Genomic DNA, 19,966 nt, shown 5'->3' on the forward strand with positions numbered 1-19,966 from the left:
CCAAGAAATTTGACTTCCTGAATCTGCCACAGCATCCTAATATATCTATAAATAGAAACTGAGAAAGGGAAAAAAAATAGGAATTTTAGAGCAGGCAATTTTCCTAAGTAATTATCTCAGTAAATTCTGTCTGGCTCTACTTTTTAAATATATCCAGAATTTGACTTGCTTCACTGCTACCAGACTCATCGGCGCCAGCTGTTGCCTGGGTTATAGCAACAGCTACCAACAGGCCTCCAATCTCAACTTGGTACAGAGATGAAGTGATCCTTTAAACATGCAAATCAGAATATATCACCCTACTACCCCAAACCTTGCAATAACTTCCCATTTCAGAGGAAAAACCGAGGTCCTTACAATGACTTGCAAGGCCCTCCTGTCATGGTCCCCTATTGTTTCTCTAATCCACCTCTTACTACTCTCCCCCTTTACTCAAACGCATGGCCTCCTCGCTGCTCTGGTGTGCTCCCTCTTCAGGCCTTTGCGCTCGTCTACCTGGATCACTCTTCCCTCCCTCATCCACCCAGTTCTGTCCCTCACCTTCTTTAAGTCTTAGCTCAAATGTCATTTTCTGTGCAAGGCCTTAACTGACCACTTGCCTGACCACTTCACTGCTTTATTATTCTTTAAACCTCTTAATAGCTAATATATTATAAAACATATATTTTACATAATTGTCTGTCTCCCCCATTACAATATCAAGTTCTCTAGGTATGGGGTTTTCTTTCCTGTTTTGTTCAGTTCTGTTTTCCGGTACCTAGAATAGTGCCAGACACAGAGTAGACACTGAATAAGTATTTATTGGATATGAATATACTATAGGCATGGCTTAATATACTTCTTTCCCAGTAAAGTATCTACAAGCAAATGAAAAATAACTTTGATAGATTGTCAGGTAATTGCCTGAGGCTAATTTAGATAAAGCAAGCCTAGAATAGGATTGTGAGTATAAATGATCCAAGTCCTCGCTACAGTTCTCCAAAGCACTGAATGCTACACAGTCAGTTTACCTTTGATAGTAACTCAAGAAATCTGATATTAGTCTATTCAGCACAAATATATTTCTGGTTCATTTGCTTCCAACTCTTATTTTCTACTTTACAGATATAAAGAATTAAATGCACTTATTTCTACAGTATTTGAGGATACATTGATAGATTCAAAGAGCTAAATCAGCGGTTCTCAACCTGTGGGTCGCGACCCCTTTGGGGGTTGAACGACCCTTTCACAGGGGTCGCCTAAGACCATCAGAAAACACATATATAATTACATATTGTTTTTGTGATTAATCACTATGCTTTAATTATGTTCAATTTGTAACAATGAAATTGGGGGTCACCACAACATGAGGAACTGTATTAAAGGGTCACGGCATTAGGAAGGTTGAGAACCACTGAGCTAACTAAAACTACTGATCCACTGAATCTAACTAAGATTCTATACAGCAGTCATAAATAGAATTGTTATCTTTCTAAATTAGTTACCTGTTACACTGTCTTCTATCTATGTTTTCAATAGCTCTATTATCTTCTACAAGTAAACTCTGAAAAAAAAAAACAAAAACATTCAACTGAAGCAGCCAGATCTGTAATAATTCACTGACCTGGTCCAACCAAATTTGTCTGCCTTTGTTTGAGGAATTAAACCTGTTGATTGTCTGGAATCTCAGATCTTGTCTCTTACACAATGTCCTGATTCCTACTCAAAATTGCCAACCTCTTACTTTTGCCTATACTGATATGAAACCTATAAGTGCAAGTATTCCTATTCCTGAGCAATCTTGCAATCTTTTTACTGATAACCTGCTCATATGACATAGTTCTGAGTTTGTTGTCCAGTTACTTAGCATTTACTAAGAGCTGCATGTGTGACACATATAAAAAGTTATTTCTCTTTAAAACACAAACATGTGACACTCACATGAACTGTGAGCCTGATGAAGTATGTTGAAAACAAATAAGTCGGTAGTGAACAGTCTGTTGGGTCTACAATCAGCCAGGTGCTTACTATACCACTTCATTAGGAGCAGAGAGCAGAGAATGAATCAACAGGGAAACTGGTATCACTGATTCCCCAAACAAATCTTCATTCTGGAGAAAAGCAGTGTGATCTTGGAGTTTCTGCTTTTGGTTTGTGAGTAGTCTTCACCAAATGAGCTTTCCGAGTTCCTCAAAGTGCTGCAGGTTCCTAAAGATACATCCACTCAGCTAAGAAGAGCAGCCAAAGCTGTAATCACCACTTCCGTGCTGTTCCAATATATTCATTCATTTGTCTAACAATTAGTTACTGACTGTCTACCATGTGCTATGCACTGTGTAAGGTACTGGAAATTCAAGTAAACATGTGGACATAATCTCTATCCTTATAGAGCTTTAAAATAAAATGGAGGAGATGGATAATAAACAAAAAACTAACAGTGACAGATACTAATAAATGCTGTGGAGAAAATGAATAAGTTCTCAAGGAAGTGACATTTAAGCAAAAATCAAATACAAGAAGGTTGAAAATACTTTAGCATCGACATCTGCAGAGTAAAAAGGATGATCTTTATACTTTTTCAACTTTGGCCCAACACAGCAACCTGGATAAGAAGGAATAGGTTTACCACCTGTGTAAACATCTGTTGTGTGCGGAATGTTTATGAGGGAATGTGAGGACATACATGGGCATGCAGTTTGTAAATTCCTGAGAAAAGTATATTTTATAAATTATGCACTATGTATGTACCATGGAGAAAAGAGAGCTAAGTGGTTGACTTGAACTATGTCCATAGACCTCAAAAAACTGATGGAAAAGTGATAAGTTCACTCAACTAATTATATCAACAGCGCTAAAGCGGTGATTTGGTACATTTGTTTTTCTATTGAATTTACAATTTAGCTCGATATTAAAAATAGCTTTCAAGCATATACAACTTGTTATACAAAAGAATAAAACCTTTTAGTTTTTCTATAACTCCACTGAAAATAAAATATAGTTTGCAGTATGAGAAATTTAGTTAACATAAAAAGAAGAATAAGGAACTGATTAGCTATTGATGTAGATCCTTCTGGATTTTTATTTCCTTGCCTATTTTACAATTAGTGATAAAGTGGGTAAAAGAAGTGCTTTTAAGTGGAACTGTAATATCCACGCTAAGGGAGATGATGAAATGCTACATTACCATTCCATATGAGATTATGAAAGGCAGATCTAAATGGTAACCTACAATATTAAAGTTCTTCCCATAAGCGAGAGAGTTGGGGGCAGGGAGGAATACATATACCTCCAAGTTACAGAAAAAAAAAAATATTATTTCAATAACAATTAGCATTTGCTGTATGGTTGGTGAAAAAAGAATAATGAAAATAGCTATGAAAAAATGAACACTTGGGTTGTTCTGGACTAATAAAATCCTATATAGAGACTGGTTCTGTTTAACTTCACCAGTAAACAACCATCCTTCATTTCATTTCGTGGTAGATAGGTCTGGTCTTTCTAGGGTGGTGATCTGAGTTCTACTCTGAGGGGGAAGAGAAGTGGTTTGTGGGAGATAATGCTTTGCTAATACAATCCTTTGAGTTGGTGGAATTAAATGGTGGCGTGTATCAAGCAAATGATGAAGTTATTAGTGGAAGATGAGTGAGGATGACTCAAGTTAGAAATGGGAAACAACAAAGGCAGCATTATAATCTCAGAAAACATCCTGTGTTTCCTGGGGAAGAAGGCTCAAATCTGTTCTAATAGACAGTTCTTAACTTTTCTGGGCATAACACACCCCTTTGATAATCTGATAAAAGCACTGAATGTTCTCCCCAAAAAATCCACAGAGGCCATGTTCACTCAAATTTGCATACAACTTTAAGGGATTCACAGGTTCCCATGAAGTCCCCTAAGTAGAATAAGATTGCTTATGTTGCCTACTAAAGACAACTATCTGATATTAAAGCTACATATTACATTAAAATGCTAAGAGATAAACTTCGATTATAGACAGGAGTACAGCAGAGAAGATGGTATGTGATGGAGTGTTGCAGTGATAAATGACAATTCACTGTGGGAAAGCACAGCAAAGGGATACTGAGCCAAGATGAGTCAGGTAAAATGCAAATGCAAAATATTTGAAGAGTCTTTAAACTCATGTAGGTTTATTAAACTTTCTGGACAACTATACTTAACCTGTTTGGGTCCTAAGAGGAAATCATGCCACTGGGGAAAATGGTAAGACTGTAGGAAACATTCGACACTGTGTGAAGAAGTAGAACGTCTCCACTCTTCTGTTGCATAACTCCACATGTCGAAGAAACTACGGCTAATTTGGATGATGAAAAATAGCACAGTAATCACTGTACTCTTTTATTTTCTGAAATTCCTTTAAATGTGTCTGCTACCCACAAAACAAGACTGGATATATTGGATTTGGAACTGCTTGCTCATGATATATTCCTTAGTAATCCAATATTTGAAAAAGATTGAGTTTAAAGGGTAAAGTTTAGAATTTTAAACTTTTTCTTAATGGTACCTAAGTTACTGAGGTTTATCTATCCTTTATAAATTCTAAATTATATCTATAAAATCATGTTAGGTCAGCTTCCTAAGCTTTTAAGAACATATAGCCTGAAACCAGTTTTAAGTTTATAAAAATCAAATCCACACACTGTGAACATGTCAATGACCCACGGCAAAACTTTCTTGTTCAAAGCAAAACACTATGTCAGACAAGTTCCACCTTGTTTTCAGTTTTGTCCATCACTACAAAAACGATTTATTTCTCTTACATGTAAACAGGAAGTGATAAATACCTAAACTTAACTGAATTTCATTTTTTAAATAGAGCTTTTTCAAGAAAATAAAAGCAGAATTCTACTTAAACAGTTTATGAACTGCATTGATGCTTTTGGGCCTTGAATATGACACCCCTGAAAATGCAAAATTGTCCCTGAGTTTCTCTCCACTTTACCAGGCATTCCTGCTGTCACACACCTCCCACAAAGGAGTGTGAGGAAGTCTGATGTGTTCTTATTGGTGAAGAGCTGTTTTGACTTTCAGCAAGTATCTGAATACTGAGTGTTTCTGGCCCTTGACACTGTCCTATGCCTTCCATGGTGTTTACAGGGAAAATAGTTACATGTTGTTGGCACTCTGTGAGCTTACTGTTGCCTGAGAACTTGCATGAAGTGAGCAAATGAGTTAGAAACATGGCATTGTTGATTGTACTGATTACCTGCTTTGTGATTATTCTTGCTACTTCCCAGCCTTGCCGGACCCCTGATGACTTCGTGGCTGCCACTTCTCCAGGACATATCATGATTGGAGGTTTGTTCGCCATTCATGAAAAAATGCTGTCCTCAGAACATTATCCCAGACGACCAGAAATCCAGAAATGTGTTGGGTGAGTAAAGCCTTAAAGAACACAATTAAATTTCAAGCTTACACAGAGAGACCAGGTATGTAAATGTGTACTTGTATTGACATCTAACTTGTTTTAATAAAATCTAAACTCTCATATTTTTAAGTTGTCATAGTCTTGCTATGCTTCCTTAAAAGAGAGATGTTATCAATGCTATGTATATAACTAGCCTCCAAGTGCAGAAGCAATGAATGTTTTTTATTAATAAGTTTATATCTATTTTGCCTGAAAAAATCCCAGAAGTCAGCTTAGAAAACCAAGAAGACACTGTAGTCTGTCCGTCACAAATACACTTAACATGTTTACATTTCTATCATTCACAATACGGTTTTTGTTTTAAACATGGATCTATTATTTAATCCTTAGTTTAAAATAGACTACATTCAAAGTTTTTCTGTATATTAACATTTTTGTCAACATTGCGTTTATTTTGTTGTTGTTTTTAATCTAATTGTTTTATGATAAATTAAGGCCCTTCCTCAACCCAAAGTGTTCCTTCCTTGTTAAACATTTTACATGTGAAAGCTCGACTATAGAGAAGACATCAGGCACAGCTTAATATGGAAAAGTAAAGGGGGGTAGAGGATGTTACAAATAGATTTTCTTTAAGGAGAGCAGGATATTTGAATTCTAATTTCAGTTTGGGGGCAAACTAATTTTGTAGACTTAGGCCAATCGCTTAACCAGCGGTTCTCAACCTGTGGGTCACGACCCCTTTGGCAGTCGAACAACCCTTTCACTGGGGTTGCCTAAGACCATCCTGCATATCAGATATTTACATGATGATTCATAACAGTAGCAACATTACAGTTATGAAGTAGCAATGAAGATAATTTTATGGTTGGGTCACACATTGTGGGAAGAGCTCAGGAGATTTATCTCAGCGCAGTGGCAGATGCAATGGCGTGAGCGCACTTCGCCTATACAAGCTTCCTCGGCGCACCGGGAAGTGGCAGCGCCCGCCTGAGCAAGCCCCCTAGAGCCCCTACATAGTACCCTGATCTTTCCTACCATTGGCTGCCCTAAGGATGGTGTAAACTTCTGATTGGTCTGGAATGTTATATATGTCCCTGTACTTAAACAATAAAGCTCAGACTGCGTCTTGAACCTGTCTCCGGAGTCGGGCATGCTTCGTTAGGACTCCGTCGGCCTCACCCCCACGGGACCCCCTGCCTCAACACATGAGGAACTGTATTTAAAGGGCCAGAAGGTTGAGAACCACTGGTGTAAGAGGTAAAGAGCAACTGATGACTCATTCACTAAAGTATCAACCCTACTTTCTAGTGGGTTTCTTTTGTATAAAATTTTAAAATAAATGAAATAATCAATACTTTAAGAGTAACTCCCATGTAAAATTACGTTATGGACTGATAATTATAAAATAACTAACTATATAAGGTGGGCAAAAGTAGGTTACAGCTGAGCCATACTGGCTGGGCTGGGTTTCTATATACCTTTTAAGAAGGTTTCCATCAAAAATTATTTTTAAATAAATAAAGGTTAGCCCCTTCAAAAGGTAAGTTTCCTTGATCCAGAAACTGTTTATTACGAGGCTGACATGTGGATAAAATGAGATATCATCATGCCTGTAGAAAAGTTAATTTCTGATTTCAAAAAATTCTTCTTTCTCAACAGGTTTGAAATAGCAATGTTTCTTCAAACTCTTGCTATGATACACAGCATCGAGATGATCAATAATTCAACATTATTATCTGGAGTCAAACTGGGGTACGAAATCTATGACACTTGTACCGAAGTGACAGTGGCAATGGCAGCTGCTCTGAGGTTTCTTTCTAAGTTCAACTGCTCCAGAGAAATTGTGGAGGTTAAGTGTAGCTATTCCAGCTACACGCCAAGGGTGAAGGCTGTCATAGGGGCTGGCTACTCAGAAATAAGCATGGCTGTCTCCAGGATATTGAGTTTACAGCTCATGCCACAGGTAGGTTTTGGTCTACCTCCCTACATTGGTTTCGATTGCACTCTTTATTATGAAAGGTCAGGGTAATTTGGGAAACTAGTTAGGAAGTTGCTTTTACTTTAAGCTTTCCTTTCTCCTAGTCCAAGAAAGGATGGTTCCCATGTGGATCAGGTAGCGGACAAAGCACAAAGGGAGCAGTCACTTCTCAGTCTGTCTAGTTTCTGACCGTTTTCAGCATGATTTGAGCCAGACACAAACCTTTGAGGAGCTCAACTGCCTTGTTTCTGAAATAATATCAGTCAGGCGCTATAAAGAAAACAGAAGAGCGAGTGAGAAGGAAGGGGGAATGGAGGTCAAGAAGGACTTCTCAAAGAGATAATGTTTGAATGAGAAGGGGCAGCCAAGGGAAGATGGAGGAGGGAAGGACAGTATCTAGGCTAAAAAAAAAATCATCATGTACAATGTTAACATGTCCAAAGAATAAAAATGGCCAGATCAGGTGAGCAGAAAGGAGCATGGTAAGAAATGCATTTACAGAGAGAGGCAAAGGCCAGGTCATGTAGCATCTTGTAAACTGTGGTCATATTTGCATTTGTTCTGAGTATGATGAGAAAGCTTTGAGCAGACTGTGGAACTACGGCTCTCTCTGTAACGCAAACCAAGAACCAGGAGGTAAGGAAAGGGGTCTCTGAAGAACCAGAAGAGATTTTAGAGAGCCCTGCACTAAGTTCTGGCATCATTACTCAGAGTCAAGCAACACCTACTAGGCACAGCCGTCTGGAGCTCTTCCACACCATAACTAAAAGATTCTGTCACTTTCCAGGTGAGTTATGAATCAACGGCAGAAATCCTAAGTGACAAAATTCGCTTTCCTTCATTTTTACGGACTGTGCCCAGTGACTTCTACCAAACTAAAGCAATGGCCCACCTGATCCAGAAATCTGGATGGAACTGGATTGGCATCATAACCACAGATGATGACTATGGACGACTGGCTCTCAGCACTTTCGTACTTCAGACCATGGCAAATAACGTGTGCGTAGCCTTCAAAGAAGTTCTCCCAGCCTTCCTCTCAGATAGCACCATTGAAATCAGGATCAATCAGACACTGGAGAAAATCATAGCAGAAGCCCACGTCAATGTCATTGTGGTATTTCTGAGGCAATTCCATGTTATCAGTCTCTTCACTAAAGCCATTGAAAGGAATATAAATAAGGTCTGGATTGCTAGTGATAATTGGTCGACAGCCATCAAGATTACCACCATTCCTAACATTAAAAAGATCGGCAAAGTTGTGGGGTTTGCCTTTCGAAAAGGGAATGTGTCCTCTTTCCAGTCCTTTCTTCAAAATCTGCATATGTTCCCCAGGGAACATAACAAACCCTTAAATGAATATGCCATGCTCTTGTCTGCCTGTGCTAATGTCAAAGACAGTGATTTGAGTCAATGCATTTTCAACCATTCTCAGGGGACTTTGGCCTACAAGGCTCACAAGGATGTAGACAGGAACTTCTCCCTGAGAAATGACTTCCTGTGGGATTACACTGAGCCAGGACTTGTTCACAGTATTCAGCTCGCTGTGTTTGCCCTTGCTTACGCCCTTCGGGATCTGTGCCAAGCTCGAGACTGTGAGAACCCCAACGCCTTTCAACCATGGGAGGTACTAACTCACATACCCACGAAAATTCCCCTACCATAATTTCCTCCATTTCTTTCATTGCTTTAATTTGCAGTTAGAAGAAATGCTCTTAGTATTCCTCTTATTAGTCGACACCTTCAGTGTTTAAATAACCTGAATTTCTACCCATTGCTTTTTGTTACTGAAGGTAATAGAGTTGTTATTTTACCTTTACTTCCTACTCTGACCCACAAAAGTTGTGTTCTTCTATTTTCTAAGAAGATTCTGTTGATAGTGCTATTTTCCTGGAGTTTATGGATTTCTATCTGATCTAGAGTTTGTCAAGGCTTCATAAGAATTACCTCTTTTCATGCTCTTAACAAATGCAAGATAGACCAGGCATGCGTAATGAGTCTTTTTATCATTACTAAATATTATGGATGAGAAAACTAAGCTAGGAAGTGCCAGAAATATGATTCTAGTCTGGGTCATCTGACTCCACACCCTCTACTTTTCATGATGTCTCTGGTGACGTATAGTCCCAAAGCCTCCAGTTATGACTCTGACTTAGGGCAGTCTCTCTAGAACTGCAGTCTTCTTCAAATGAATGTTTTAGGTCAATCATAACAGTTCCTATGATGTCTCCATTTAAAATGAATCACTAATTGTGTGTAAAAGACACCTTTCCCTTTCTTCTCTTTGATTAGTTTGTAGAAACACAAGCTTAATATGGCCCTATTTAGTGAAAATTTTTCCATTCTGGTTTTTAAATGCCCATGAACAAGTCATTTAAAAGCAAATTGCTGCTTTCTGATGAAAAATTTAACTCATCAAAAACAAATTCCTCAGTATTATATATTCAAAGCCAAACTTATCTGCCTTGAAGCAGAATCATGTTCCAAAAATATATTTGTTTTAAATTTGGGAATAAAGCTCAATTCGTCTGTTCTTACAAGTGAGAATCCAGGACAAGCTATTTCTACTTTCGTAATTTTTATTTTAAACATCCACAAGCACAAGCTCCAGCGTCTGAGGTGATCAGCTTACATTTGGTGGATCATGTGATGGTCATAGGGTGTTTTAAATTGTTCATTTTAAAACTAGTTTTCACCTTGGAAATTCAAGGCACAAAACCTAATGAATAAGTAAGATCAGAAATTAGGATCTTTTTAAAATTAGAACTCTCTTTAAAGTATATATGCCTAGTAATTGTAAGGTGCCTGTTTGAAAACATACTCTGTTTAGTATAAAATGTTTAATAAGGGATTGGTAAAAACTATAAATTAAGTGGACACCATAATGAAACCACAACATAAAAAGCCTCATAAGGAAAGAGAAATACAAATAGCAAGAGCTATTCATCCTCTAAAGGTCTGGGAACGCATTTTACATCAGGAATAAATCTCAAACCTTCTGAAGAAAAGCCTGGAAATAGTATAATCTAAACAAAATCTGCTAAAATGTTTCATTTAAACACTAGAAGCCCGGGGTTGTCCTTTATGTCGCAGGGAGTCTGTTTATCTAGAAACAAACAGAAACAGATTGCAAAGAGGAAGAGAGGACCCTTTAATCATGATGTGAGTGAGCTATGTCTGTGCCATATTCGGTAGGACAAATAATGCAAATAATGTTGTCTTTTCATGAGGCAATCTCCATAGACATTAAACTTTTAAAATCAGCAACATTTAAGGTCACTAATCAAAGCTACATTCCTAAAGATTATTTTTCCACTGGCAAAATTCACTAACATTTAAATAATAATTTTTGAATGATTTTAGATTTCAAATAACTTTAAAGAATTTCATTTCTCCCAATATTTGAGGATAATCCTTACTTTGGCTCCACATTTGGTGATATTTGTGAACAGTATTCAGGGACAGCACAATCAATGATTTTGGCTTTCTTTTTAGTATTTTATTTTCCTTTAACTGATGATATATAAGGTAGTAGGTGATGTATGTGGAATGAGAAGAATGTCTAATAATCAAACTTCTATAAATACATTTATTTAGCAAATATTGGTTGGATGTCTCAGTGTTCTAGACATGGTGCTTAGTGCTAAAAATATTATGGAAACTAAGACAATTTTCTCCCTAAAGTTCTCTAGTGAGGCATGCAATCAAGCCATTAGGGGTGGGAAAAAGACCAGTGTGGCCATCCAGGCTAAAATAGGGATGCCTTGTGCTACAGTATGACAACGAGGATGGAGAAACATGTACGGGGTGAGGCAAAAGTAGGTCTACAGTTGTTGTTATGGAAATAATAAAATAATTAATAAATAATAATACAAGCATCAACTCTAGTTTTGCATACTCAAAACTATAAACATACTTTTGTCCCACCCTGTGCATGGTTATTTAAGGGGAAGAATGAAGAGAGCATTTGGAGAGAAATTGCATATAAAGGATGATAGATGGAAGTTGCTACAAATGAGTCAAATATTTGAGCAACTCGTGTCATTTGTTGAGGTGGAAAAACAGACAAGACTGGAGGTCTGATCAGAGGAAGAAATATTTAGCATTGCATTTTGGAGATGTTGAATTGGAAGAACTTATAAGAGACATCCTACGTAGCAATGGCGGTATGATATTTGTCCAGACGTCAGAAGAGACATGTTCAAATAAGAGAGTGATTTTGGAGTGATAACAAAAATAATAACTATAAAATTGTAGGGCCTACTGTACTAAAATTTTATCATCTGCAATTTTTATATTAGGGTAGGTCCACAGGACCCATATTCTTCCCACTCCATCTGAAAGAAGTGACAGGAGGAAGCGCTTCTGGTGACTGACACAAGAGTTTAGAGATGGAGGGCACCTCGGCAGCAGGGTCTGGCCCATGGTCACCCCCACAGCTAGGAGTGAACCTGCCCCAGCTTTAGTCCAGTGGGCTTTTTGCTACACCACAGAAAAGTTCACAAAAGAAAAAAACATAGGTTGGGTATTGGAGATACTAGGCTGCTTTCTCTGCTCTTCTGCAGTTTACTCACACAGATGCCTCTGTTTCATAAGCACAGCTTGCTTGTGGAGATGGAGCCAAACATCAGAGCCCTTAGGGAAATGGAAAGCATTAACTACACCAGCTTATCTGGAGTGGTCTCCTGGACTTGTGTTCACAAAGGCAGGTTATTAGCATACAGAGGTGAATTAGCTAATAATGGATATGCAAATCCTACTCTCTACATTTTGTCGTGTCAATTTATAGTGAATTTCAGAGTCTCGATGAAAAATAAATACATAATTGGTGGAAAAAAGCATTTAATAGATTAATAATTGGAGTGTTAATGTACAAACTGTACCTTAATGTAGGACAAATGTTCTATCGTATTTAACAAGTAATGAAAAGTACTGTGTTATTTGCCTCCACGCTGTTTCCTGTAAGAACAAGCACAGAATTACACTTATGTACATCGTACAATGTTATCATTATTTACAGTATGTATATGTGTCAGAGCTTTACCCTGTAAAACCTAATTAAATACAAGGAAAAAACAGGTGGAAATTATCATTCAAACACAAGAGTGGAAAAGGATATACTCCCTAAAGAGCTGAGTTACTGGGGCGTAGGTGTTTTGCTTAAGGAAGGAACTGAAAAAAAAAAAAATCAACATACAGGCAGAGGTGGGAATCTTGACAGCAGGCCCTCACTTATTCTTTTATTTTTGTTCCCTCCGTTTTTTCCTTCCACAAAATTGCTAAAGTAGGATTTTTTTTTGTTAATTTCACCAGGTTAAATCTAATATCCTGCTATTTAAATGTAACACTGATGAATTTACATTCATTGCATGAACTATCAAATCTGTGGGGCTGTGTAATCAAATCAATATACTTAGAGATTTTACTAAAGTGACATTTGGTCATTGAAATGACTGTCACAGCTGATCTATTTACCTTAAAATACAACTTGATTTTTTTATATTCTATTGACCAAAAAAATGAAGGAAAGAAACATTCATAAACGATGAACTGAGATGGAATAAAATAAGAATAATTCTATTCAAATAGAATAATTTTTGCCACATTTCATAGCTTTTGCACCGAACAAAAGCCACATGGCATCGTAGACCTAGGTAACGAGCAGGCCTGGCATGTTCACAAAGGCTATTGACTTAGCCGTGATTATATAGCAAGTTAACGGAGGAGCCAGAACTGCCACCTGTTTTCCTCCCCCAATGCCCAGTGTTCTTCCTCTGCAGCACAAGCTCAATGTGTCTGCCTCATTTGTCAGTAACACATTTCCTGTCCTAGTTGCATGGTATTCACTGTACAAGCTGGTTAAAATAAATAAATAAATAAATAATTTTTCATTGCATTTCTATTCCCTCAAGTTAAAAAATTATTTAATATTAATAAATTAAATGGAATTTAGAAGCCACTGTACTCTGCACGCAATCACTGAAGCAGAGTTGAAGACCATTGGAGAGAATAAGATCCACACCTCCCGTGTGACTAACCAAGTATGGACTTAGGGTGGACATTAGCAGTTGCCTTACACGCACCCATCAACCAGACTTCTCTGATGGGGATGCTACTCAGCACACGCCCAAGAGCAGGGTGCTGCTGTTCCTGGACCACCTCCCGGGTTTGTAGCTCGGTCCCCTCAGCCTTCATTTTGGGGAGGTGAGCAGGGCAACGACTGCTTGAATTACCTGCTCAGACTGGGCCAAGACCCGGGCCAATTGTGATTCTAAAGAAAAGATGCTTTCTGCTGCCTTTCATAGTGACAGATGGCACATTAGTGATTACTTTTGAGTCAGAGAGAAAACAACTAGTGAGAAGACTTTCAATTAATATATTATTAGGTGCAATGGAAAGACCATATAATGAAAGTCAAGATGTGTGTCCTCAGATAAGTCCCATTGCCTCTTGGCTAGGGGTCCTCATATAAGAAAAGAGGGAGATAATCCCTGTTCAACATGCTTCACCAAGTTGTTATGAAGTAAAACGGTATCACAGATTTGAGTATTAGCAAGTAACATATGAATGTCAGATGACATTGTTAGTTGATAGACTCAATATTTTTATTTGTTTGCATATTTTCCCCATTAATTAATGACAGGTATAATAGGTATTAATATAGCCTTTATTAACCCTTAATCTGTGCCAGATATTGGGCACTCTTTACATTCATAATTATATTTAATCCTTCTAAAAACCCTATAAGGTAGGTTTCATTTACTTCATTTTACAAATGGAGAAGCTGAGACCTAGGAAAAATTGTAACTGCTGAGATCACACCACTAATTAGATATGGAACCAGAGTTACAGTCCAGGCATCTCCTCCAGAGGACCCATTCTGAGATGTGAAAAATGAATATGCTAAGATTTCAATGTTATGGTCTAGAGAAGCTACCATCCATAAACATTAACTTGCTTCTCAAATTCACAGAGCAAGACTTTGGTATAAATGAGGCTAGAGTTCTCAAATTGCTGTCTAATAGGTAAGAACCTTTGCAACGAGTTACCACACTCATTGATTCGAGATGTCTTTTTTTAAAATTTGTAGATGATGTTTCTTGTAAGGCGGTGTTATATAATTTTAAAATTGATATAAGGGATACACTTACAATATTTCTATTAGTGTTTGTTTCTATTCTTTTTTATAGTTACTAGATGTACTGAAAAATGTGACATTCACGGATGGAGGAACGTCATTTCATTTTGATGCCCATGGGGATATGAATGCTGGATATGACGTTGTGTTCTGGAAGGAGGTCAATGGCCACATGACTATCACCAACATGGCACAATATGACTTGAAGAATGATGTCTTTATCATCACAGACCAGGAAACAAAAAATGAGTTCAGGAATCTTAAGGTAATTGTGTTATAGGTTGCTTTGTAGCACTCAAATTAATTGGTACCTCAACTGCAAAAGTCCTTGACCCCACCACCAGGGCCTCCAGTGATCTTATAACCTATTCATTGTTCCCAACTTCTTTCCTTAAATTCCATAGCCAACTTTTGTTTTTGTCCCTTGTACATACACACCCTCAATTCCTCTCTCTCTCTCTCTCTGTCTCTCTCTCTCTCTCTCTCTCTCTCTGTCTCTCTCTCTCTCTCTCCCTCTCAGAAAATGTGGTTCACTTTCTGCCTTTCCTAAAATGTAACCATCTGCCCTAGCTAGCTGCTCAATGGTTAGAGCATCAGCCCACGCACCAAAGGGTCGATTCCCAGTCAAGGACATGCACCTGGGCTGCAGATTCTATCCTAGGCCCCAGGAGGCAACCAATTGATGTATTTCTCTCACACCTCTCTCTCGTTCTTGCCCTCCCTCCTTTCCTTCCACTTTCTCTTAAAATAAGCAATGGAAAAAATATCCTCCAGTGAGGATTAATAAAAAATAAAAGAGAAAGAGACCAGTTTGCCTTTCTGATGGAAACACCCATAAATAAATATTTCACGGAGGTAGCAAAAACAAATAATATCTGAGATCAGTGAGGTCAGATTTCAAGATCCTCTTGTCAATATGCAGGCTAGTTGGGCTATCACCGTTTCTGGTAACTCAGCAGAACCCATAGTCCAAAACATCAGATAACCCTAAATCTATTGACATCCCCAAGCTATCATGGCTCTGCTGTCTCTTATGTGGGGGGATACAAAGGGTCCTGTTGCTGGGAAGAAAGGTTAACTGTTATCCCTGCGATGATGTTCGGCTTGTCTCATGGTGAGTCCTGCGGTTGTAGCCAAACATCCTCCAGGCGTGTGGGTACTTCAGATTAAAAGTTTGCTCTGGAGGATCCATAAGGCAGTTTTACTATCTACGGTATTTTCTTATTTTTTTAGACTTATTCACATTCCTCCAGATCACAATACAATCTGATGACACCATTTTGTAAAAGACCAAAATACTATTTAGTAAATATATCTTTAAATGAAGTCCAAGTTAATGAAAATAAATCTTTTTAAAAACCTCTTTGGGATTTCTTTTCATTTTGCAGCAAATTCAATCCAAATGCTCCAAGGAATGCAGTCCTGGGCAAATGAAGAAAACCACCAGAAGTCAGCACACCTGCTGCTATGAATGTGTGAACTGCCCTGAAAACCACTACAGTAACCAGACGGGTAATTCCAGTCACTGCAGCCTGGGCAGTGACACGCCTGGGCCATTTCTCTTAGGCTGATATTTTGTTTATAGGAAACCCATTTCGGATTATTCTTTCATTTGGGGGAGGGGGAAGCATCTCATGCTTCTCTCCCAGATGAAACAGCAGTGAGATTTCATTTTATCTTGCAATTTGCTCTACTATATCAGCAGACAGGCAACCAATACATAGTAAGGATGTGAAAGTAACTTCACATGCAAGGGAAGATGACAAACCCTCAACTGGCTTCCTCTCCAGCATTCTTAAAACAGTGCATGTCCTCTGTCCATTTTTATCCATGTATCTCCCACACAGACATGCCGACTTGCAGTTGGGGCACCATAGCTATAAATAACCAATGCTGAGTTAACTAAGCCAAGCACGATAGAAATCGATGTATATACAGAGGTTTGCTTACCCGGGAGATCTCATTATTCTTACCCCGAGGCAACAGTGAAGCCTGAAAAAGAACCTTCTGTGAGACAAGGATGTGAACTATTGACAGAGATTGGATGCTACTAACTGATCATTTGCCAAAACCTGTTAACAATTTGACAACATCAGAGCAATATACACATATTAGAGAACAGGAGTGAGGTCAGCAGCCTCCGGAACCCTGAAAGGAGCTATCAGCACTTTATAAGTCAAGCCTGCTTTAAAAGCATCCTATTCCCTTGTTAATAGTAGCATTCCTATTTGCCCTATAAAAGCTGAGAACCCCAGAGCCCGAATAGCCCCTGAATGCTTATTCTTTTTTCTTATTGGCTCCAAGGAGAAGCATCCCATACAAACATTCCAATATCCATGTTCTGTCATCGTTTTACAAAAATGCCATTTATCTCAAACTGGGCTGTGCTGTGCTGCATAAATAATTAGGTAATTGGGCGGAGGGGAGGGGAGGGAGGGTTTCCAGGCGAAACAGTATCTACAACTATTTGCCAAGTGGGATAAATGAAAACAACAAGCGAGTACATAGCATTTATTTCTCATAAAGATGCACAAAGTCTTTCAAGGATACAACCGGGGTTGTCTTTTGCTAACCAGGGCAAGTTGCTTCCAAGAACAAGTGTAAAAGACTGAGCACAACTTGGGAGGAAAAGCAAGGGTGTAGGCTAATCTGAAAGGATAGCATCTCCTGTTCCTCCAGTGCGCAGCCCTTCACACAGGCCAGGCCGATAAATGTCGGCTGAATGAATAAAATGGCAGACACTGGCAGCCAAGGTAAAGGAAAGACAGGGAAGAAAGGATATTTGGAAGGAAATTGGATTTGGTAAGAGGTGGAGGCTGGGAATGTAGAGTTTATAAATAGAAACACAAGGTTTCTATTTGAGGTTAAGAAGTAAGAGAGCACAGGTGCTGTATAATGCTGAATGGGCACTGTGGAGTGGAAGCAGATGGACGCTCACAGCAAGGCCTCTTAGAAGTAGCCGGGACCCCATCATTAGGGGGTGGAAATGGGGAGCAAATGCAATCACCCTCCCACAAACTCCACGCTATCAACGATCAGTGCTGCACCTGCAGTCAGAATCAGCATAAATCATTTCCAACCTTATCACTGCGAGCCGGAGGCTCAATGCCACTAACACCCCCTCCTCCCCGCCAGGGAAAATAAACTTTAACTCTTATCAACTGTCATTGATTACAATCTTGTGTTATCTCGCTTACAGAGGGCCTTGAGGTGACCCAGCCATATTGTCTCTGCTTCTGAAAGAACTGCAGCCTCTTTGACAATAGCAGCTCCCACCAGCGTCTATAGCCTGATATGCTCCGCACAAAGCACCTCATATCTATAATCTCACTGAAGGCAGCACCCCAATGACACAGTCGGTTTTTAGTTTTTAAGAAAACTGCAAATAGGCTCAGAAAATTCAATGATAGTTCAATATTACAGGACTCACAGGTGACAGAGAAAGGGACTTGAAGATATGTCTGATTCTAAAGCTTTTATTCTCAACAGAGTCCCCTGAACAGCCACCTATAATAGCAAGTTCACAACAGACTAAAATCTATCCTGAGTATAATAATTTCCTAAAACCCCACAGCCTAGCTGGCTTTTTTTCTTCCTTTTTTTTTTCTTCCTTTTTTCTTTTCCCTCACCTTCATCTGTACTCTCTCACTTTCTTTGGGTTCGGTGCAGGCTTTATTTTAATAAGTAACCATTGTGACCATTATCTCTATCCATTTTCTCGTCCAATCTATGGCTGAGAAGAATTCTATTTGTAGAATGCTGGACAACCACCTCGTTTGAATGTTTGCAATGTAACCGAATCTCCTCTGTCTTCCAGACATGGATCACTGCCTTTTATGCAACAACGAAACTCACTGGGCCCCTGTAAAGAGCACCACGTGCTTCGAAAAGGAAGTGGAGTACCTCAGCTGGAATGATGCCCTGGCTGTCCTGCTCCTGGCACTCTCCCTGCTGGGAATCGTGTTTGTTCTGGCTGTTGGCATAATATTTACAAGAAACCTGAACACGCCCGTTGTGAAATCATCTGGGGGATTAATGGTCTGCTACGTGATCCTCCTCTGTCATGTCCTCAATTTTGCCAGTACCGGCTTTTTCGTCGGAGAACCACAAGACTTCACGTGCAAAACACGGCAGATGCTATTTGGCGTGAGCTTTGCTCTCTGCATCTCCTGCATTTTGACCAAGTCCCTGAAAATACTGCTTGCCTTCAGCTTCGATCCCAAGTTACAGAACTTCCTGAAGTGCCTCTATCAACCGATCCCCATCATCTTCACGTGCACAGGTATCCAGGTGGCCATTTGCACCCTCTGGCTAGTCTTTGCAGCCCCTACGGTGGAAGAGAACGTCTCCTTGCCCAGAGTCATTATCCTGGAATGTGAGGAGGGGTCCATCCTTGCCTTTGGCACCATGCTGGGCTATATTGCCATCCTGGCCTTCATCTGCTTCCTCTTTGCCTTCAAAGGCAGGAAATTACCCGAGAATTACAACGAAGCCAAATTCATCACATTTGGTATGCTCATTTACTTCATAGCTTGGATCACATTCATCCCCGTGTATGCCACCACCTCTGGCAAATATTTGCCAGCTGTGGAGATTATCGTTATTTTAATATCTAACTACGGGATCTTGTGTTGCACATTCTTCCCCAAATGCTATGTTATTCTTTGTAAGCAAGAGACTAACACAAAATCTGCCTTTCTCCAGACGGTGTATAGTTACTCTTCCCACAGCGCAGGCAGCCTGGCCACGAGCCATGTTTCACTGGACTCCACCAACAGCAACAGCACAGCCACCAATCCCGGCTCTGGTGGCAAGCCTGCAGCCTGGCCCAAGAGCAAAGATCTCCAGACGCAAGCATGTGCGCACATATGCAACGAGAATGTTACAGGGGCACCTAAAACTCGGCCTCGAAAACGAATTTCAAGCATATGAATGCATCCTAAGAGGTTGCATGTTCCAGAATAAAATGTATCTAGGGTCTTTGCATTTAAGATGCGCGTTTACTTTCCGGGCAACTGTGTTCTATGCATTTCTTCGCTGCCACTATTTTCACCAAGTTTTGATTGAACACCACCCCCATTTCCAACCACTTGTTTAACAAAGAAAGTAGATCCCTCAACCTGCAACTCACTTTATTCCTTACCACTTCCATCTGCTTCCATCTTTACCTCCTTCCCCTTAAGCACATAGCTAAAGGTATCTCTTCTGTTCAAAACTAGCCCATAATATAGCATCCTTATTCTATCCTCTACCAGTTCTTTCAAACCTCTTTGTAGGGTTCTCTCCTTGCCTCTTGAGCATCTTCACCTCCTCACCCTACCCCCCTGCACAGTCTAGTTGAACAAGCATTTGAGCAGTTTTCATGTGCCAGCTGATATGCTAAATACAATGGAATAGGAAGATCAAGGCATCATTCCTGACTCCAGGGAGCTCAAAATCCAGGAGAAGACAGTAACACGTAGACATCTCCAATTCAGTATGAGAATTC

General features: G+C 39.3%; 1 protein-coding gene across 3 annotated transcripts; it reads left to right on the top strand.

The window, feature by feature from the left end:
* Positions 1-5,177: 5,177 nt before the first annotated feature.
* GPRC6A (G protein-coupled receptor class C group 6 member A) lies at positions 5,178-19,410 on the top strand (the record flags this gene model as incomplete). Of its 3 annotated transcripts, none has more annotated exons than XM_081094759.1 (6): positions 5,178-5,371; positions 7,025-7,328; positions 8,131-8,967; positions 14,531-14,743; positions 15,867-15,990; positions 18,296-19,410. In XM_081094759.1, 6 exons carry the CDS (start codon positions 5,178-5,180, stop codon positions 19,408-19,410), a joined length of 2,787 nt encoding a protein of 928 aa, XP_080950885.1. The 3 variants fall into 3 exon arrangements, with proteins under 3 accessions (XP_080950885.1, XP_080950887.1, XP_080950886.1); XM_081094761.1 differs by having other exon boundaries at positions 8,131-8,442; XM_081094760.1 differs by lacking the exon at positions 14,531-14,743.
* Positions 19,411-19,966: the final 556 nt, after the last annotated feature.

Source organism: Myotis nattereri (genome assembly GCF_964212035.1).
Source record: "Myotis nattereri genome assembly, chromosome: 6".
Classification (NCBI taxonomy): domain Eukaryota; kingdom Metazoa; phylum Chordata; class Mammalia; order Chiroptera; family Vespertilionidae; genus Myotis; species Myotis nattereri.